We start from the raw sequence: 21,027 nt of genomic DNA, 5'->3' as shown, positions 1-21,027 counted from the left end.
CCCCCAGGCCCCGGTGCGGAGGAGGGGTCCAGGGGAGGGGGCGGGGCCTGGAGGGCGAGTTACCTCTCAGGCTCTGCTCCCTCCCTTCGACTCCCTCCTTTGGAGGGAGCCCTTCCCGACCTCCCCCCCAGGGACCCCCTCCTCCGGAGGGGGCGCCTCCTAATCCCTCCTCCCCCGTGACTCCCCCTATTGAGGGGGCCCCTGTAATTCGGCCCCCCCACGCCAAGACCCACCCCCCCCCCGTGTGATGTTGGGAAAGCCGGAGCCCTGGCGGTGTGGGGCGGTGCATTGCACTGCAATGGGGGCACCCGCAGAGCGGGTCCCCAGCGAGGGTGGGGGCGCTGGGCTCCGGCCCTCAGGGCTTTATTATTGTCTGGCACCCCGAGCCCCGCGGCTGCGAGGAAAGAAGGAGAGGGGAGGATGGGGAGACAGGAGAGATGGGGGAGGTGAGGACGGGGAGGGAGAGGGGTCGGAGTTAGGAGGGAAGCGGGAGAGGAAGGGAAAGGCCGAGGTGGGAGAAGAGGGACGGTGGAGAGACGAGGAATAGAAGGAAGTAGCGGGGAAGGGACCGGACGGGAAGGAGTGAGGGGGAGGGGTCGGGTTTGGGAGGAGAGGAAAGGAGCGTTTCAGGGGGAGAGGGAAGGGGGAGAAAGAAAGGGAATACGCGGAGAAGGAAGGAGGGACAGAGAGGGACAGAAGGGGAGGCCGAAGCCTCCGCACCTTACCTGCGGAGCCCGCACAGGGAGCTCCCGTTCGCACCGTGCTCTGAGTGAGCAAATGCCGGTCGAGGCGATTTCTGGGGTCTAAATCACTTCGGCCCCGCCCCGTGCAGCCGCCCTGGGGCCCCGCGCACCTGAGCTGGGCCCGCCCTGCACACCTGAGCTGGTACCGCCCCCTGTGCCGTCCGGCCCCGCCCCCACACCTGTGCCGGCCCCGCCCCCCGCAACGCTGTCCCGCGGCCACGCACCCGGCAGCGCCCCGTGCCTGCGGCCATCCCGGGCCCGAAACCGATCCCGGGCCCGCTGCCGCCTCCATCCTCCCGACGGGGGAGAGGCGGCACCGCCCAGGACCTCGGCAGACCCCAGCAGTGCTCGGCATCCGGACCTCCGGCCGCCGTGGCGGTCTCGCTGGAGCATCCCATGCCCGTACTCTGTGGCCCCGCCCCCCCGTACCGCTGTCCCGGGACCCTCGCTCGGCGCTGTGTGAGCCCTGGCCCTGTGTGGCGGGGACCGCTCGGAGCCCGGAGCGCTGCGGCGGGGCCGCGACTGGGGACGGGGCTGTGAGACCGAGTCCTGCCGGTGCCCGCTCGCGGGGCGGGGCTGCCTCTGCCCCGGCGGGAGGGTTGCGGCTCTCGGCCGGACTGGGGTTGAGACTGGGCTGAGGACTGGGCAAAGCCCAGCCTGGACTCGATGCCCGCTCCTGCTACGATGCCGGGACGAGGTTGACCGTAAGCGGGCGATGGAGCCCACAGCCGGAGCCGGGATGGAGCTGTGGAGCTGCCGGGGTCTGCCGAGGGGTCCCGGGCTGTGCCGCCTCTCCCTCGTCGGGAGGATGGAGGCGGCATCGGGCTCTGGATCGGGCCCGGGATGGCCGCGGGCATGGGGCGCTGCCGGGTGCGGGATCGCGGCCGTTCCCCGGTGCGGGCGCGAAGCTGCCGTGTGGGGCTGGGGCCCCGCAGGGCCGGGACCGCACCCCGGAGCTCTCCCGGCCCGGTGCTCCCCGAGGCCGCCCCTGAGACCGCGGCGCCCTCGGGCCAGAGCAGCCCGTGACTCCCTCCTTCCCTTCCCTGGCGCCGCAGCTCCGAGGGGCTCCCGCTGCACCCCAGGGGAATGAGCGGGACCGTAGGGGTGGCAGAGGACAGGACAGCCCGGGCACCCGGGTTGAAGTTTTTATTTCAGCTTTACTCTCTTCTAGAGGACACAGAGACTGCCTGAGAGCTCCCACATGCCGGGGGTGAGGGATTATTTCCCCACGCTGCCCAGTGCCGGGGAGAGCTGGAGCCCGCTGAGCTGGAGCAGCACCGAGAGAGGACAGCGATGCCATGCGGCGAAGTCGCTAGGACAGGAGCAGCGGGAATTGACAGCTGCTCCTCCTCAGCAGACTAAAAAAACACCCATGTGGCTTTTCAGTTTGGGGTTATCTTTATTTTACAGTTTATAAAAAGCTTTTCCCAACGCGTGTGCTCCGTTAAACTTCCGTGCCGTCGTGCAAATTGCTATGGACTTTGACTTCCAAGTTCACCTGCTTCACCTTCCTGCCGTGCCCCTGGCAGCCACCGCCGTAGTCCCGCGGGGGATGAACGTTCCTGACGGTGCAACACCGGCTGCCCACGGCCTGCGGGCCGCCCCGAGGCAGCTCCACCTTGGTGTTCAAGGGGTGCTCCTCAGGAGTGCCCCCGGCAGCCTCCCGCTTCCTCCGCAGCTTGCGGCACTCCCTGGCCAGGAGGCAAATTCCGGACAGCACCAGCAGCAGCAGGGTGAGGGCGGCGAAGGCACTGCCCAGGGAGGCACCCGCTTGGGACAAGGAGGCTGCAGTGGAAGCTTCCTCCCTCTCCAAGAGCAGTGACTTCATGTTGGTGCCATTCTTCAGCTGGTCGCCCTCGTTGTCGTAGATGAGGGAGTCATCCAGCGCCTCGGGCAGGTCCCTGCGGCCGCGCTGCCAGCGGCGAGCCAGGGAGCGCTGCACACGGGGCCCGGCCGTGCCTTCCGGGCCGATCACGTAGATCACCTGGAGGTACCACTGGTGCCCAGCTTCCACCTTTCCCAAAGAGAAGGCATGGAGAGATGTCATTAACATCTGTCGAGTTTTACATCAAGTGATTCTGTTAAAGAGCTGGTGTGTTTTGTGTCCTGTGTCTGACAAAGTCATCTCAGTGGGTTTTTCTAAGCAGTAACACTGACCACCTAGTGGGGTGTCCAGCCTTTGCCGGAGGCAGTAATTTATTCAGGAAAATGAATAACATATTTTTAAAGAGTTTTTTCATTAATGCTTCAGGAAAAAAAAATAAAATCACCAGAATAATATCCTAATCTCCATTTCCTGTGTCAGAGTTGAATTCTGAGGGCCCAGAGCTTGCAATTCACCAAGTGTTTGGGAGGTCGTGGACAGACAAGTCAGTGTTGGGCTACCAAAAGCACTGGGTATATACCTTGTAGAGAGCATCCACCTTGAGAGTGAATCCATCAACTCCAGGCATGCTGCTGACTGAGTGGAACTCGGACAGCTCGGAAGCAAAGTGGGCATCAAAAGGCACATCGTGGAAATACTTATCCGTCACTTCCGGCTGGTTTCGGTCCTGGAAGGCAGAGAAGTGTCCTGAGGGATGCTGTCTGCTTTCCCAAAAGAGGCTGGAAGGCAGGGCACTACCTGGGTAAGGGTTCTAATACAAATGCTCCATCTCCACACCTACATGCAGGCACAGATTAAGGGACACTCATGGACAAAGGGCGGGGAAAAAACCGGTCCTGTGTTCACACTTTGCACCAGCAGTACAAAACATCCAGTGAGCTCCTTTCCTCATCCCTCTGCAGTCAGGATCTGCTTGCTGCCAGAGGAAATCCCAGAGGGGAAGCAGGAGCAGAGCACTCACCAGGAGCAGGAATCTGTGCTTCAGGTACTTGTTGGGCTGGATGCAGCCATACTGGGGCCCCTCGTTGTAGACGGTGCCCGTGGGGTCGAAGAAGGGCACGTAGCCATCCCTGCCCGTGCACAGGTAGACCTTCTCCAGCTGCAGCCTGTACGCCGCATTCAGGTTCTGCTCCGGGTGCCAGAGCACGCGCCCATACAGGATTTGCCCTGGGAACAAAGTGGGGCAGGTGGAAGCTCCCAGCCAGGGGAACACTGCCAGAGCCAAGTGTGCCAGACCACAGGTGAGTCTGTGCTGAGAAGGGTTTGGGTTGTTTGGGAAGGGCTTGGGGGGGTGCGAGTGGCAAAACAAGGTGCCAGAGCATGTTGTTGTTTTACAGGGCTGTAAGATGCTCAAAATGCCATTTATTGCTGTGGAAGAGGCAAAGCCACATCTGGGTTTTGCCCTTTCCTCTCCAGGAAATGGAAGCTGTGCAGGGAAAAACAGTGGGAACAAGCAGAAGAGGAGAGGTAAATCCTACCCTTGGAAAAAGCCCCTTTGTAATCCATTTCTGCCAGAGATATTTCTGACTTGGTGGGGTCCATGAGAAAAACCTTCTCGTTGTTGCAGAGCTGAAACTCTGTGTTCAGGGAGTAAACAACTGGAACCGGGCGGTTTGTCTGCTGGAAGGCAATCGGGATCAAAAACCTGGAATTGGGACAAGGAAGGAAAGAAAGGGGAGATGAGGTTTGTGCAGCCCAAAGGGGCTGGCCCTGCCCTGCTGCCCTGGGGCCGGGGCCTCCTTACCGCTCGGGAGCGTGAGCTGTGCAGGGCAGGGGCTTGTCTCCAGGCTCTGTCCATGGCTGCGTGGGCTGCACCGTGCAGGGGATCAGCAGGATAGTGTATTCTCCAGAGTAATCCTTCCTGGGAACAGACAGGAGCAGTCACCAAGCAGAGCTCTGAGCTCTTCGCCCAGGGCAGCAGCTCTCTCTTGCCCCGGCAATGTCATCCAGCATTCCCTGAGGGACAAACGTGACCTTCTGAAATGCAACGTCACCTCTGGGATCAGCCTGTCCACAGGCTTCATTGCTGGAAAAATTCCTTTACAAGAGGCTGAGCTGATTTTCCTCTCAGTAGAACAGTGTTCCAAGCTCTGGCCAAGCTCCTGAGCATTCCACACTACTGCAGTGGCTGCTGGAGGGGTGCCAGGGAGAGCCTGGTGCTGTGGGAAGCTGCTGAAGGGGACTGGACCCCCAGCCCTCACCTGTTGTAGGAGCTGGTTGCTCTCCAGAGCTGGTAGGGAGAGTCAAAAGTCTGAGCACTCCACAGCAGCTGCAGGTCAAACTCGATCCCTCCCAGGTGCTCTGGAGTCATCAAGGAGGACCTGACATCTGGCAGGCTGTGGTGCTCCATGACAAACAGCCCTGGGGGGGGGACAAGGAGGTGACAGGGCACAGAGATCCCATGTTGTCAGCACAGAGGGGCTCCTGGCAGGGACAGGGACTTGCTCTGCTGCCTGTGGTGCCAGAGCAGAGCTGTGTGTGACCCTACTGTGTGTCCCTGCCAGGATCAGCGTCCTCACCTCTGAACTTGGCCTGTGTCCTGAACTCGATGACGAGGCGGCCGTCATCACGGATGTAGATGCGGATGATCTGCAGCCGGGCTGAGAGCACGCTGTCCGTCTGGATCCCTGCAAGCACATCGGGGCCACGCTCGCTGCTCAGCTGGGCTCTGCCAGCCCCAGGAGCTCTGGGAGACCTCCCAAAGGCAGGGTTTCCTTGGCATCATCCTCCCCTGGGCCAGCTGCACACTTCCTCCCTCCTCCCCAGCTGCCTAAGCCCCCCGCAGGCATAAAGGAAGGAATATCCGAGTGTCCACTCCCTCAGGACGCTGGTGGCAGTGCAGGAGCTAAGGGGAAACATGAAGGAGCCACTTATTCCACAGCCCTTGGAGTGCCCCAAGCTCACCTGTCCTCCAGAGCACGGTGTCGTAGAAGAAGGAGAACTCCATCTCCGTGTGGTGCTCCAGGGAAGCCCAGCCCCTCGGGGCCGTCACGTAGATGTAGGACACGTACAGAGGCACGTGGACTGTCAGGAAGGACTGGGCAGAGTCCCTCACCTGGCAATAAAACCCCAAAAAGGGGGTTAGGCACCTTCAAGGGAGGTCAGAGGTGACTCTGGGTATTCTTTACCTCAGACAAACCTGAGTTTTAATTCAGGGGCAGTGCTGAGGCTCGCTGGGACCATGGGACAGAGGAGCTCTAGGTGCAATTTCACCTCAAAACCCCCCAATTTCCAAGGCTGGAAATTAAAAATCAGCAATTCTGCTTGCTCAGGCCTCCCAGAGCTCTCCATTTATTATCTGCAGAGTGCAGCTGCACTTTGCAGGCCCTGGAGAATTCAGGGAGATGTTCCAGCCTGGCTGGTGCCAGGCTCCACATGCTCCACCGGGTAGTTGTTCAGGCCAAGTAGCTTCTCTGGGCTTGTGCAAACAATTGGAGCTATAAAAGGAAACAATGAAGTAGTCCAGGCTGGCAGGAATCAAAAGAGATGATACTGGTCCTAGCAATGTGCCTGGGAATTTAATGCCGGAGCTTAGGGGAGGTGGAGTGGGCTGCACATGGATAATGTAGCCACGAGAGGGCGGTGAGACACCTCACATAGTGGAAGCCACTCATTTATGGAGGAACATTTCTGGGTTTTGGTCTGCCAGCCTGTTAATTAGGAAATGAGTTAAAATATCCCATGGCCTCGCTCTGTTGTGGGGCATGGACTGAGCTGCCTCTGCTCTGTCCTTGGTTCATTTCTATTGGCTGAGAAAACAGCCAAAATTATAAAAGAGAGCCCAGCTGAGAATGTTTTATATTTCCAGTATGGCTATACATTAAAAAAACAAATATTTTCCTGGTGCTCTGAATATTAAAAGAATAAAACCTGTGATACTCCTAGGAAAATAAATGAAATAAATGCACTGTTCTCTTCCAGGTGATGGGGGGGAAAGCCAGACTCCACCTGTACAGAGCAGAGCAGCAGCTACACTCAAGTGCAAGGCAGAGCTGTGCCTGAGAACTGAGATCTGGGATAGGTGGGAGAGCTGGGGATGGACCTCTCACCTGGAAGTCAGCAGTGACAGAGCCTCCACAGACATCGATTAACTCGGTCATGTCGTAATAGGCGTCGAAGGTCCAGATGCAGCTCTTGAGGTTGAGGTGCTGGTACAGCTGGATGCTCCGGGGCTCCCTCACTGCAGGGTCCAGCTGGTAGGGCCGGTCATAGCCCGGGCCCAGCACCGAGCTCTCCGGGGCCACCTCGGCCAGGAACCCTGCCTCTGAAGGACACAAACCAGGACAATGCCCCCTCCCGACTTTAAACTGCCCCAGGCCACATGCTTGCTTCACTCTTGAATCACCAGAGCTCCTCTCCCTTCCTTATCCTGGAGGACACACTCAGGTCTTCACAGGGGAAACTGTTACAGGAATGGGGCAAGCATCCTAAAAATCAAACTTAGGGACTGACTGATTCAAGGCTGAAGTTAACCTTTAAGAAAAGAGGAATGGGTTCAGTATGGAATTATCAGAATGAAGTACAAGATCCTGCCTGGATCTAGCATGGACTTCATTCCCTGGAGTGTCAAAGACACAATCTGCCTGTTCTTTTCAGCTCTGACATTTCTTTCAGCAGTGAATAGATTTTGTTGCGTCATGGGAGACCTCAGTGATCCAGACACAGTGATCCAGCCCTGCAGACCCCTCTCTTACTGGGAGGATATCACAAAAACGATTTAAAAAGCAGAAAATCACTAGCTCAACATGAACCTACAACCCCAAATGTTCCCATGCCTGGAATCCCATCTCCAATGGGGCACCTCTGGTCACTGCTGTGAGACCAGGAAGATTCATTGCTATTTACATCATGTCAAGAGAGCCCAGAGGAAGACAAAGACCCCTTCTCTGATTTCTTTCCAGGCTTCCATCTTCAGGAAGCAAAGGCTGGCTTTGAAGGTTACCTGAGATGCCTCTGAGGTCCCTGGCAGTGACCAGGTTGGAGCAGACGTGCTGGTGCCTGTAGATGGACTCGGAGAGCAGGAAATGAAGGTTGTGCAGCGGCAGCGTGGAGATCAGGGGCAGCATCCCATCCTGGTGGGGGATCTGCACCGAGATGTGGATCCTGGAACAAGCAGCACGTGAGACAGCAGAACAGAGCAGCCTGGCAGGCACAGGATCCCCACAGCAGCACATCCTTAAGCTGTATCCCCCCAGCTCCCCACTGCTGAGGGGAAGGGCACCCCCTCAGCTGGGCAGGCTGTGAGCAGAGAGTGGGAGCAGGAACCTGAGCAGCCCATGCTGCCTGAGGGATGTGGTTTTATACACGCACATCGTGCTTGTGAGCCCGGGCACCCCTGTAAGCCCAGGGGGGCTGGGGAAGGGCTGCACTCCCCTTTCTCCAGCCTCATACCTGTTGGGATGCTCCTTGTGCTTCACATCCAGGTACTTGAGCGTGGCAATGAAGGACTGTGCCTGGAACCCTCGGGCTGTCCCTGCCACCACGGGCGTGTGGCAGATGGCACTGTCTGTGCCTATGGTGACCGCGCTGCTCCTCAGGGGGGTCCCCACGTGGCCGGCCCTGTCCACAGCCTTGGCCACGCAGCGCACGTGGAACCGCCGGCTGAAGTAGATGCTGTCCAGCACCTGAGGGAACAAAGAGGGGGAAACCACTGGTGCTTCCAGCAGGCTAAGGGAAAACAGCGTTTAGAAAACCCAAACCTCCAGGCCTCAGATCCAAGGAGACTTTAGTCTGGAATGTCTGTGTACCCTGTGGTTGACGCTGGTGAAGGGGGTGTTGTCTGTGATGGTCTCGAAAGGCGACCGGGCTCCGTTGCCGTCCATGGGGGCGGCCACTTCCCAGCTGAACTGGATGGAGGACTGGTTGATGCCAGCCTCAGCACAGCGCTCCCTCATCAGGGTGTACTTGGGGAAGTGAGGGTCACAGGGAGTCACACAGACCAGGGGGTAGCCTGGGGAGGGGGATTTCCTAGCGCCCTCCTTGGTCACTTCTTCCACGCGGTCGTAGTCAGCCAGGGTGACAACCTGTGTGGAGGCAAGAGGGGCTGAGGGAGATGGTGGAAAATGCCATCCTTCCCTCCCATATTGTCACTGCAGCTCTACATTTTATTTCCAAAATCCCACTGTGGTTTCCAATCTTTACTTGCAGGGCACTAAATCACATCCACTCACCACGGGAGGTGCTGGAAGAATCAGGCTCCCTGCTGCCTCCTGATCCAAAATAGTCACTGTGGCAGTGCTGATGTCTCCCAGGACTGCTTCCACTGGATCATCTGGGCCCAGCACCAGAGAAAAGGACTCATGCCATTCCCGGTCCTCGTTGGACATGATCTCCACCTTGAACATGATGTGGGCCACACCTGGAGGAGCAAGTGCAAGAGAAACAGAGGGAAGTTGATTCATCACCAGAGACTGCTCTCAAGTTCTCATCTGAGCCCTGCACAGCTGCTCCAGGCTGTGACCACAGAGACATTATGATAAAATGCACATTATAAATTTTATTTCCACTCATTGCTGCTAATAATTTACCCAGAGGAGTCTACTATCAACATAAAACTCCAGCTATGACAACTGATCCAATCGATCCGGTGATAGATTTACTGGCAGATGCCGACTGAGGATTAATAATGACTGTCTTGTATTAGCTGTCTGAAGGAAAAACCTGGGATGCAAAGCACATTCCCATCCCTCCTCTCCCTCAGACTGGTATGCAGAGCTGTTTAGTGAGGGTCCAGCAACATGGTCTGAGGTGTTCACAGCCCTACATTCCCCGAGGAGGACTTCACTCTGCCAGGTGCCAGTGCTCCTTCCTCTGGTCCCATCACCCTTCGTTTAACACATCAGCTAAAAATTCCTGCGACAAGCATCCCCTGGGCGTTCTGGCCACGCCCCCACCTCTAACCCTCCCCTCGAGGCCCCTTTACCTGGGCTGAACTTGAGCATGCGGCTCTTGGGGTAGTAATCCACGCCGGCCTGCGCCGAGCCATCGCGGGTGCTGCAGCGCACCCGGGAGGTGCGGTTGTGGTCGCCCCTGCGCACCACCGGGATGCTCAGCACCGCCACGCCCTCGGGGCCCGCCGGCTCCCGCACCTGGTATGCCGCCTCCTCGAACTCGATGGTGGGGGCTGCAGGCACAGTAGGGAGGGAAAAGCCCCGGATTTGCACCCCTGGCTCCCCTCAGGCTCATCCACACACCTTCAGGGCAAGGAGCTCCTCAAAGCGGGGGCCAAAAAGGCTTGGGTGTGGATGTGACTTAGGGTAAAACCTAAGGAGGGTGTTGGGCTACAGAGAATGGCAAATGATTCTCCCATCCCTGCCTCCCACATGTCCCCAAATCCCTGCCACGTGCTGGTGATCCAGCCTGGAATCCCTCTTCTCCCCCACAGATCTCTCCAGGCTGTGCTGCTGTGGAGGGAGAGGAACATCTCCCAAGGGAAGCACAGCAACTCCAGCTGCAGGGGAATGGGAAATAGGAGAGGTGGGGGGTCCAAGCACTCCTGTCCAGCCTCTCCCTTCAGCCCAGCCCAGTGCACAGCAGTGACCTGCGCACAGGGCTGTGACCATGGCACCGAAGGCATCCACATTGATGGGGCTGTGCTGACTCCCTGGGAGCCCCCAGCCACCCTTGCTGAGCAGCCTCACTCACCATCCTCATCGTTGGTGACAGTTATGGTTGCCACATCCATCTTCCCAATCCTAGCTCCACTCCAGTGGTTTCCAAGGGGGCTCCCCAGATAGACCTGGAACTGCTCTTCTGGTTCGAAGGCAGAGTCATCACTGATGTGAACACTGCAGTTCTTCACCTAAAGCCAAGTGAAGAGGAGAAAGCAGCAAACTCTGGTAAATCTGATAAAGCCACATAAAGGCCAGGCTGTACTTCCCTATCTAGGGCTGCACATTGGAGTGCTGTCCATCCTGGAAGAAGCCCTTCCATTTTTAGGGCTGCTCCTTCTGTGGAGCAGTGTGGACCAACCACACTGTCACATGATGAGACACAGCAGCAAAAGCATCTCCTTCCACAAATCCACAGCTCTCTGTACAACAATCCTGGGTCCTCCTGATGTATCAGATTTGCATTTCACAATTTAACCAGTTCCATCCTGGAACACCCAACCCCTTCAGAGTGGGTCATGTTGCCAGGACAAGAATTTGCATCATCTGAAACCAGCCTGGACCAGTCTGCCAGCTCCCTCTGGTGAGAGAGGGCCGAGGAGGAGATGTGAACCTCTCCCAGCACTGGTTCTTCACTCCCCCAGGAGGCAGGTGCAGCTCACCTTCTCCCCTTTGAGGAAGGTGATACGAGACTCCTCTGCATCCCTCCTCTCGGTGAAGTCCTCCATGACCTGCGCTGTCAGGCTCCGGGTGTAGCACCTGACGGAGGACTCGTAGCTCAGGTCCCCCGCGCGGAAGATGGGGATGTGCAGGGCGCCCTCCTTCTCCCTGGCCGTGTAGGTGTCCTTGGTGAACTGCATGCTGGGCACTGCAGGGGGGCAGAAACAGAGCCAAGCAGTGCTGGGGATGCACAGGGAGCCAAGGGGCCAGGAGGGAGCAGTCACAGCTGCCAGGGATGACTTACCGTCCTGGAAGATGTCATTGATGGCCACGATGGCTTGGAAGGGCTTTGCCAGCTCGGCTCCGTGGGGGGAGCTGAGGTAAACAACAAATGTCTCCAGCCCTTCTATCAGTGGGTACTGGGCATCATCCAGGATTGTCAGGGGGCAGAACTGGGAAGAAAGTGGAATTCCTGCTGTTAGACGTACAAAGCTTTCATCCTTCCCAGCACTCACATTTGGGAGTCTAGTGTAAAGCCATTATGTCATTATGTTTTCTGAGTCCATTAATCAATGTAAAGAATGTTCTACATAAACTCAGCCTATCATTTCAGAGAACAGGCAGCCATCCTTGCCCTGGAAGAGGTGGCATGACCAAATCTCTCCAGGCTGGAGTGCTGATGGCATGGAGAATCTGTGCCTAGCAGAATTATTAACAGTTCTCAAGTGGCCCTGAGACGATTTTCAAAACAAATGGCAGATATGCACAGAAACACAAGACAGGTGTCGCCAGGCAAAGCAGACTCAGCAGGAGTCCAAGTGGCTCCTCACCTCTTCTGTCTTGCCTGGCCTGAACTCTATTTTCCTGGAGCTGGGCACATAATCGACTCCCGGGCTGGCCGAGGGCGGATCTGATGTCCGAGTGGCACACCACACCGACGTGGGAGTGGAGAGGTCGGGTCCCTGCCGCAGGACTGGGATCTCAATGTGTCCTGCAGCACCAGATGCACATGAGAGAGAACAAACTGAGAGAGCAGCCACATTCCAAAAGCCCACCCCTTTCCCTTCAGCACTGCTCCTGCCCCCAGCCTCCCCCTTGGCGCAGAGGGAAGCACAGAGCCCCTCTGCAGCACATCTTTGCAGTTCTGCTGTGCCCTGAATTGCTCCTTCTGACACCTCTTCATGGTGAAAGCTTCTACAGGGAGCATCGCAACACAGCCCCCTGCTCCTCACCTGCAGCCTCGCTGACAGTAAAGGTGGCATTCCCCAGGGACACCGTGGAGGCGTCATTGGGACCGGCAATGACCACGTTGGCCGAAGCCCGGCTGCCAAGGCGCGCGTTGTCCGAGGCGTCGGCCAGCACCACCTCAAACTCCTCCTCCTCTTCATACTCGCTGTCATCGATCAGAGTGACATCACAGGTGACCACGGTGACACCCGGCCCCAACACGAGGCGGCTCTCATCCGACAGGCCCCGGGACTTGAAGTCGGAGCCGGATTCCAGCATGTAAAGGCTGCTGCCCCTGGCTGATTTGGGGATGGTGTAGCAGATGGCAGACACAGTGCTGCTGGCATCCCCTATGAAGCAACAGGAAAACTCCATAGTGGAAATACTTTAAATCTACTTGGTGGAGACACCTTTCACTTAAATAATAAAGCAGCATTTGGAAAAGAGGATGAGGAATGAAATGCTGAACTTGGATAGCAGCTGGCTTAGATGTGACTTCCAGGCAAACTTCTAACCCACACTTAGGAAGCTGAGAGGTGGCACTTGCCTATTAAAGAACACACAGCCACTGACAGGCACCATATAAAGCACTGTCTAGCTCACAGAGAAGCAGCAAACAAATACAAAGGTTTGCTCCTGCTCATGCCGGGAGCTGAAACAAATCCAAACACAAGAGGCTTTAACAGCAGAGACAGGAAAGGTTAAAAAAATAAACAACGCTGCCCCATGCGTTACGTGCCATTGCATTGTGCCGCAGAACCTCTTCCAAAACATTGGAGAAGGCCACAAAACCATAAGCAGGCAAAGCCCAGGGGTTCCCCCTCTGCATGTGTCCCTCCCACGGGGCTCAGCACGGCCCAACCCACCTTTCCTTTGCACAGGAGCTGAGAGGAAGCCGGCGCTCTCGCTGACGTGGAAGGTGCTCCTGTCGAACTGCAGCGTGGGCTCGTCCTCGGGGTCGGCGATGGTGATGGTGGCACGGGTGATGTTGCCCAGCAGGGCGTAGGCTGGCATGCTGAGCTCCACGGAAAAGCTCTCTGTGCCCTCGAACACGTCGTCGTCGTGGATGGCGATGGTGCAGGCCTTGGTGTCCTCCCTCTCCTCAAACTGTACCTACAAGGCAGCAAGATGGCCGCTGTCCTTGGAGTGCCGCCTGGAGCTCCCCGTCCTTCCTGTCTCACCCTGCCCTGAGTTGTTCCCTCTTCCAACAGCAAACAACCCACCTGACTTTACTAATAGAACACACCCTCCTTGGTGTTTTGGTCACTTCCCACCCATTCTTTGCTCCAGGCTTGGTGGCAGGCATGGTGAGGCCGTCCCTTTGCTGTGTGCCACCCACCTGCCCCGCGTACTCTACGTAGTCCTGCTCTCCGGGCCGTGATCCCGATCCAGCGGCGGCCGTTCCCTGCTCGGTGCGGCACAGGACGATGCTGTACTGGTTGAGGTTCCCCAGCCGCCTCACGGTGACGCTCACGGAGCCAGCGCTCTCCCTGACCTTGTAGCTGGAAAGGGATCAAGCACACACGAGGAACAGGCTGGGGAGCAAACCCTGCATGTTTGTGTGACACTGAGGGTGAGGTTCCGTGGAAAATCCGAGGCAAGGCAATAACCGGGCAGTTACTCCGTGGTTCAGCCTGGCAGGGCCCTCTCCTCACTGGCAGGATTTCCTTCCCACACTGTAGGGAGCTCAGGTAAGAGCCCAGCTGCCAGGCAAGTGCTGTGACCCTCATGGCACTTACCTGGAGTGAGTAAAGCTGAGGAGGGACCACTGGATGTGGAAGACGTTGCCACTGACCACGGTGGGTTTGCTGTCCTTCACCAGGAACTGGAAGCTGTCAGTGGTCTCCTGAACCTTCTTCTCGTGCATCATGTACCGAATGAGGCCCCGGTTCACATCCTCTGCCAGGAGGGAACAGCCAGTGAGTCAACACAGGAATCCAAAGGCAGCTTTGTGGATGAGCAGTGTGGATCTGCTGGGACTGGGGATCCCAGTGGCACAGGAAGCAGTTACCCCCTCAGCTCCCCTTCCCTCAGCCCTGCAAGAGTGAGCTTCCCCCACAGTGCTGACTCTGCACAGCTAGACCTCTGCCAGACTGTGATGATCAGATGCACTTGCAAGATCTGCAACCCCTCTTTACTGTCCCAAGTCACATCTCCAGCTCTAACAAGCCTGGAGAACCTGGGACAACCTACGGGACACAGGTTGTTGTCTCTAAGAAATTGTAGGATTTCTGCAACTGACAGCAAAGTTCAATGCTTATTTTCAACATGCTGCCCCTTGGCTTTCTCCCCTCACACCTTTTTTTTCCTTATTTTAACAAACTGAATCAACTGATGGAAAAAAAAGCAGCAGCGCACAGCCCAGCTCCATACCCTGTGTAAAGGTGGTCACAGCTGTCCCTGGCTTCAGCTTGTTCTCCACATGACCATTTCTGGGACCAGTTGTTATCTCATAGATCAGCTGTTTGTCATCTGTGTCAGGATCTGTCGTCAGTAATTCCTTCTTAGTGATGAGATTGGTGGCCTGGATTAAAGCCAAATCAAGGGAGTAAAACTGAGGCTCCAGCAGTGCAAGTCTGATTGACTGTTCACACAAAAAGCCCAGCCATCCCTCTGTCAAAACAGCTCTCCATGAGGGAAGATCTAAGGATGTGGAAGTACAAAGCAGCCTTGAACAGAGATATCCCACAACGTGTTTGACAACACAAGAAGGATTCAAATTTTGTCTCACATCTGGTTACTTGAATTAAAAAGACAAATGTGGGTCAAAGAAAAGCAAATTCCAAAGCAGCTGCCCAGCCTTATTTAGCCAGAGCTAAAAGCTAGGACAAATCTTTGAGTTTCTCTTAGACACCTCTATTCCATGAGCTGTGCTGATGCTCAGGTGAGGCCCTCCTTGGCAAAAAAAACCAACTCTGCAAACAGCCTCAGATTGAAGGACTCACTCAAGACTGTTCACACAGCTCTGCTGAGTCTCCATGAGAGCCTCTTTCAAATGCCCTCACAGGGATCTGATTCAGTTCCACCACATTTTGCTTCCTCTTCAAAAACAAAATGTTTTTAACAGCAGGAGAAAGAGAGAAAATTGAGCTGCTTGAGGCTGCAGGAGTGCTTTGCCTGGAAGTGAGGAGTTTGAGCTGAGATAGCCATTTCATAATACAATTATTTACTACAGCATCTTCCACTCATTTTTTTTCTGGGAGGAACCAAAGTGTTTCTTTACAGTTAATGCTGGCTCCTCAAAAACAAGCCAAGAGTTTCCTGGGGTTCTCTTTGGACTTCAGCACAACAAAGGCATGTTACAACAAGAAATTCCTGCACCATATCCTTGGAAAGCCACATATCTCTGCCATGGCTGCTACAGCACATCATCAAGCCATCTCCACCATCAGCAAAGCTAAAAATGTACCCTGGGCATTCTCCCTCACAAAAACAGAAGTGCTGAAGGATGAGGATGTTTTCCTGAGAAGCCCCTTCTCCTGGAGCAGCCTGAGAAGCAGCCCAGGCTGAGGCCAGGCACGTGTTACCTTGCCATCCATGTACTCCAGCCACTGCAGGCCCAGGTTGGTGACAACCCTGGGTGTCCCATCATCCACAGGGAGGATGTCCACCTGGAAGCGCTGCGGTGCTGTGGTCACCACCTGACAACAGTTCAAGATAAAAGGGGGTGACTCTGGGAGGCAGAGCCTCACCCAACACATTATCAGCTCGGCTCCCTTCAGCTCTGCTGCCATCGAGGTCCTGGGGCGAGTTTGCACACCCAGAGGGCAGGGAGGGGAAGGAACAAAGGGAAGGAGCAAAGGGATCACATAAAGGAGAGCACTCAGCCCTTGCGTGCAGCCACAGCAGCTCAGCCCCCTGCCCCGAGAAGAGGCAGCTCCCTATGGGCTCTCAAGGCCCCTTCCCATCCCCTGTGCCCCCTGACCTTCCTTTGGCCCTCCTGCACCACGAAGAGGGCGTTGGTGCCATCGGACACGGTGAAGGTGAAGCGGTCCCTGAGCGCGCTGCCGCCACTGCCATGGTGGCTGTAGCTGATGAGGTTCTGGTAGATGTCAGCCATGGTGAAGGTGCTGGCCTGGAGGGGACGCTGCCCGCGGCCGCCACGCTCCAGCAGCCCGTGCCGGGGCGGCTGCACCACCCGGAATGTGATGGACTCCACCTGTGCCCGGACAGGGAGGGGCAAAGCTGGCACACCACCTCAGGGCCAGCACATTCCTGCTTCCCCCTGAGCCCCACCCTGGCCTTATCCCTCTTCCAAGGTGTCTCCCTACAAAGCAAGGCACGTCCCACCCAACTCCTGGTTCAGCTGGTCGGAGACAGCTCCCACCCTGTGACAGCTCCAGGAACACAAGAGCAGTCCCCAGCCCTGCAGCCATGCTGGGCAATGTGTCCCTTGCCACTCTGCCAGGGCAGAAGCAGCAAAAACCTTTGGGGGAAGATTTTGGCTCAGGCAGCCGGATCTCTTGCTGCAGGGGAAGCAGTGGTGAGGTAGAGCCAGGGTCAGACAGCTCAGCCTCTGGCCAGACCCAGCAAGAAGAGGAAGTGCCATTCTCATCCATGCTAAGCATAAACTCAGTGTTTATGAGTCCTAAAACACAAGCCCATTTTCCAACAGCCCAGATGTGCAGCAGAAGAGGGGAGGGAGGAGGCTGGGGGGTCCTGCCTTACCTCTGTGTCAGCATCTGTTGCTTTGAGCTCAAACTCAGTGATGGTTTTTCTCACCCCTTCCTGAACCGTCATCCCAAAGATTTGCACTACGGGTAAGGAGTCATCCACAGGGTTTATGGTGATGTCAAAGGTCTGGCTCACCTGGGACAGGAGGAAAAACCTCTCTTGATAAACTCAGCCTTCCAAGAGTGCAACTTCATGGCAAGAGCACAGCAATCTTCAGGTTGGGTCATTTCATTTCAGCCTTGTCTGGTGAGTAAATCTGAGCTGCTAAGCCCAGATCACATGAACATGACCTTCTTTATCCCTCCCCACTAATTAATTCTCCCTCTTTCTGTGATATTTATGGGCATGCACTCTCCCTCCCTCTCTGTCTGTGTTGCCCCTCTCCCTCTATGTGCAGCTCTTTCAGAAAGCAGCAAAGAGGCATTTCTCCAGGTCAGGTGGAGGCATTTCCAAAGAGGCATTTCCACTGTCGTCAGGTGGCTCCCTGCTCCCTGCACAGGGCTTGCTCCCTGTTCCCTGCACAGGGCTTGCTCCCTGCCCTGAGGGATGTGGGGAATCTCACAGCAGGAGGAGGAGGAACAGCCAGCTCTGCCCAGGCTCCTTCTCAGGCAGAGGTCAGGCTGGGACTGACCTCGTTTGTCCCATCAGACACAGAGAAGGTGAAGGTGTCCCTGTGCTTTTCCGTGTCACTGGTGTGGATGTACTGGATGCTGCCAGAGGCCAAGTCTGTCTGGCTGAAGGAACTAATTCTTGTCCCTGGGAAATGAACAACGGGGGGAATGTGCAACAGAAAGAGCAAGGCAAGGAAAAACCACAGGAAGCAGGACATATTTAGCCATAAGGACTCAGTTTTGGCTGGTTCTGATCCAAGTCAGGCTGCCCCATGAATCTCAGTGGAGCCAGGGATTTAAGCTGGCACAGAGCCTCCTAAAATCTCCTTCTCCAAAAGAAGTCCAGGCTTCTTTTGACCTCATTCTGTTGGGAGTGGGCCTCCTGGGGCAGAGGGGGAGAGAAGCTGGGAGAAAAATGGCCCATGTAACACTTGGATTGTCACTGCTGGGCAGGACTAACCCAGCCAAGGCATCACTGAGGATGAGCTAAAGGCCTCCTGGCCTCACAGCAGTTTTCCAAAATGCCTTCCAAGTGTCTCTTCTCTCTACCCCTCCTTGTACCCCTGCATTTCATACCAAGTCCCTTTTTCAGCGCTGATTTATGGTGACATCTTTACAGGCCATTAGGTGTGACACAGCCACAGAAAGGTACCTGACAAGCATTTCAAAAAGCACTTGAGCTTTTTAAATCTTGCTGCTGTGTTCAACAGTTTTACTGCTGTTGTCAACAAACACCCCGACAAGAAGTTTGCTACCAATATATCACACTAAATGGCTGCTGGCAGATGCTGGCCACACTACAGAAGACACCAGGATCTGATTTAAATAAATGAGCCAAAATGGAATGTTCAGCTAATATTTCTTCAGAGCTCATCAGCTGTAAAGGTTTGGGTTCTCTTTTGAACACTTCAGTATTCTCTTCTTAGGTTTAGGTCGTTTAAATCATGATTACAACTACTTCTCAGTCTGTGACTCTGTATCCTTATTAGTCCCTCACAGACATGAAAAAGCACAGAAGTCAGAATCATCATCAGATTTTAAATAACAGGAGGAATAAAGTCCTTAATTGAAGTCTCCAAAGTACAAGATTCACTGGTTAGTTTGCAATTTAGGCAAAAACAGTGCATGTTTTTAATTTACTCTCAGCAGTGAGTTATTATAACTCATTCATTATTCCTGCCCTTTCAACATGTTTTTGGTGAGAAGATGAGGCAAGCCCCACACTCAAACTGAGCTGTACAGGGACTGTCTGCATCTTGAAAACACACAGCAGATATTTCCACTTTAATCTCATGTAAATGAGAAATCTAAAGCTAAGAAGAAATATAATCTTGGATGAGTATAATAAAATCAGAAGAGCATATAATGTGACACCACAGATTTAGATTAATTCATCAGAGGGACAGCACACTCACACTGTCAGCAGGCATGAAAGGCAGCTCTGAAATTCAGATCACATGTGCAGGACAAGTCATCTGTTTACCAAGATGGGCTGTTTCCAAGGACATTAAGGGATGGATTCTTTGGGGCACTGTTCACAGCAAAGTCCAAAGGTTTTTCTGTCATGCAGAAGCAGCAGTAGGGCCATAAACTCACATAAATCCTCAACTGGGATTATTGGGCTGCTCTGCCTCCACTCACCTTATTCCCCAACCCTCTGGGCTAATGGCCCTTTGGTTCCTAACAATTCTGTGAATTGTTCTGTGAATTGATTTCTAACAATTTCTGGGAATTCCGTGCTGCTGCCTCTGGGCACGTTTTTCCTGCAGTGAATGTTTAGGGCTCAAGAGGCTCCAGTGTTTTGATGCTCCAAGGACCCAACACCTCCCTGCTCACCTGGGGAGGCCACGTGCTCCAGGTGGCCCAGCTGTGGCTGCTGGGTCACCTTGTACTGCAGCTGGGAGGCCTTGCTGTCCTGATCAGTGGCTGAGAGCTGGAGGGTTGTGATGGCCTTGGCTGAGTTCTCATCCAACACTAGCCCCTTGTTGGTGATGATGGAGGGGGGAAATCTGTCGTCTGGAAGGGTTAAACACAAAGCTGAGTTAGGAGACAGTCACACTGCATCCCTCAGGTACTTGTGCTCAAGCAAAAGACAGCACACGCACAAACATTTTGATAATTCCAAAACAGGAACTTGGGGCCATCCCATTTATCAGGGATGGTAACATTATAATGTCCTAAAGACTATCTAAACAGCATGAAGGCATTAAGGGGAATTTTTCTACCTTTTCAGTGAGTTTGTCAGAAGCCAAAGAATGAATCCTTGCATCTGCAAAATCTCCCTATGCCGCTCACATCAAAGGCCTTTGAATTGACAGCTCACCAAAACCTCAGCTCAAAAATTCCATTTTGCCTTGCAGTACATATGGGATGGGAATCTCTGGGCAGGCTCAAGCTCTGCAGCAAAGAAAACACAACTTCAGCACTACTTTTTACCTATTACATGGATGTGAAAAACCTGGTCCATCAGCTTGTTGCCATCTGCATCCATCACATCAAAGGTAAAGGGGAAGTTTCCACCGGGATCCCCTTTGCCATGGCTATACACCACGTGTCCTGGGGAGAGGGAAAGCAGAAAAGAGATGCTTTAGTACAGGCTGCAGCTTTTAATCCTTACTTTGGAAGCAGGCTGGCACCATCAGCTGAGGCACCTGGGGCTTGGCAGGGCTCCTGGATTTGGGTTTCAAAATTTTTTTTTCCTCTTTATTCTCTTTCTTCTGCTGAGAGAGACTTTTTAACATATATTTAATGATACATGGTTCTGCTTTAACTTAACAACCTGAGCTTACTTCTTTCCCTCTCCCTTCCCTACTTCAGCTCATCACTCCCCCCTCATAAAGATGAGAGTCATGGAATATCTCAAACTGGAAGGGACCCATAAAGGTCATCAGGTCCAACTCCCTGCTCCTCTCAGGACTACCTTAAACCAGCCTTGGTTTATATACTTGCTGTGACTACCTAAAATCAAGCACTCTCACCTTTGTTTATATCAGCCTGGGTGAAACTTCTGAGGGGTCCTTTGGCAGAGATCTGGACTGGGCTATCAGCTGTGGTCAGCTGCAGCTGGCCCCTGCTGGGGTCCCTCCTCAGGACAAATCTGATGGCCGTGTCCCCTGAATGTCCAGCTGCTGCTTTCAGGTGCTGAGCCGTGAGCCGAGCTGCAGAGCCTGCACCAGAGAGAGCAAAACCCACAATCAGCTTCAGTCAGCCTCAGGCAGCCTGGCCAAGCGACAGCAGCACCCAGCAATGCCACTCTCACACCTGTCCCCGTACCAGCTGGCAGCTGCAGGTCCCTGCTGACAGCCACCGTGGGTGGCAGCTTCCTGGGCAGCTCCATGGAGAACTCCAGCCTCCCTGCCTGCGTGTGGAGCCCATCAGTGAGGGAGAAGCCGAAGCCATCGGTGTCGGTGTGTGCGGCAGCCCCGCTCCGGGTGTAAACGATCAGCTGCTCCAGGACATCCTGGTAGGTGAAGGAGGAGCCCCGGGACAGTGGCCGGCCCTGCTCCGGCGCCTCTGCCGCGCTCTGCCTTCTGCGCAGCTGGCCTGCCAAACCACACAGGGCTCAGCACAGCCAGCTGGGGACAGAGCCTGCCTTCACCTGGCACCCTGCCTGCCCT

The 21,027-nt window shown here is 55.2% G+C and overlaps 1 protein-coding gene across 1 annotated transcript in view; it reads right to left on the bottom strand.

Moving 5' to 3' along the window:
* Positions 1 to 2,122: 2,122 nt before the first annotated feature.
* FRAS1 (Fraser extracellular matrix complex subunit 1) overlaps positions 2,123 to 21,027 on the bottom strand; it is a 105,145-nt gene continuing 86,240 nt past the window's right edge. Inside the window, exons 45-75 of the mRNA XM_066548866.1 lie at positions 20,684 to 20,953; positions 20,389 to 20,577; positions 19,847 to 19,966; positions 19,247 to 19,426; positions 17,431 to 17,555; positions 16,794 to 16,934; positions 16,051 to 16,284; positions 15,653 to 15,766; positions 14,499 to 14,649; positions 13,865 to 14,024; positions 13,465 to 13,627; positions 12,992 to 13,238; positions 12,131 to 12,475; positions 11,729 to 11,889; positions 11,203 to 11,350; positions 10,901 to 11,106; positions 10,273 to 10,429; positions 9,551 to 9,751; positions 8,799 to 8,986; positions 8,376 to 8,651; positions 8,020 to 8,252; positions 7,571 to 7,731; positions 6,678 to 6,892; positions 5,533 to 5,683; positions 5,148 to 5,255; positions 4,830 to 4,989; positions 4,373 to 4,489; positions 4,107 to 4,273; positions 3,590 to 3,795; positions 3,149 to 3,295; positions 2,123 to 2,757 (exon numbers count right to left, since the gene is read on the bottom strand). Coding sequence (XP_066404963.1) covers positions 2,188 to 2,757; positions 3,149 to 3,295; positions 3,590 to 3,795; positions 4,107 to 4,273; positions 4,373 to 4,489; positions 4,830 to 4,989; positions 5,148 to 5,255; positions 5,533 to 5,683; positions 6,678 to 6,892; positions 7,571 to 7,731; positions 8,020 to 8,252; positions 8,376 to 8,651; positions 8,799 to 8,986; positions 9,551 to 9,751; positions 10,273 to 10,429; positions 10,901 to 11,106; positions 11,203 to 11,350; positions 11,729 to 11,889; positions 12,131 to 12,475; positions 12,992 to 13,238; positions 13,465 to 13,627; positions 13,865 to 14,024; positions 14,499 to 14,649; positions 15,653 to 15,766; positions 16,051 to 16,284; positions 16,794 to 16,934; positions 17,431 to 17,555; positions 19,247 to 19,426; positions 19,847 to 19,966; positions 20,389 to 20,577; positions 20,684 to 20,953 — 6,011 coding nt within the window. The 3' untranslated portion in view covers positions 2,123 to 2,187. The remainder of the gene's footprint in view (positions 2,758 to 3,148; positions 3,296 to 3,589; positions 3,796 to 4,106; positions 4,274 to 4,372; positions 4,490 to 4,829; positions 4,990 to 5,147; positions 5,256 to 5,532; positions 5,684 to 6,677; positions 6,893 to 7,570; positions 7,732 to 8,019; positions 8,253 to 8,375; positions 8,652 to 8,798; positions 8,987 to 9,550; positions 9,752 to 10,272; positions 10,430 to 10,900; positions 11,107 to 11,202; positions 11,351 to 11,728; positions 11,890 to 12,130; positions 12,476 to 12,991; positions 13,239 to 13,464; positions 13,628 to 13,864; positions 14,025 to 14,498; positions 14,650 to 15,652; positions 15,767 to 16,050; positions 16,285 to 16,793; positions 16,935 to 17,430; positions 17,556 to 19,246; positions 19,427 to 19,846; positions 19,967 to 20,388; positions 20,578 to 20,683; positions 20,954 to 21,027) is intronic.

The sequence above is a fragment of the Molothrus aeneus genome, chromosome 4 (genome assembly GCF_037042795.1).
Source record: "Molothrus aeneus isolate 106 chromosome 4, BPBGC_Maene_1.0, whole genome shotgun sequence".
Lineage (NCBI taxonomy): Eukaryota > Metazoa > Chordata > Aves > Passeriformes > Icteridae > Molothrus > Molothrus aeneus.
Note: the sequence above shows the minus strand (reverse complement) of the source record. Positions and strands in the feature narration are given on the sequence as shown.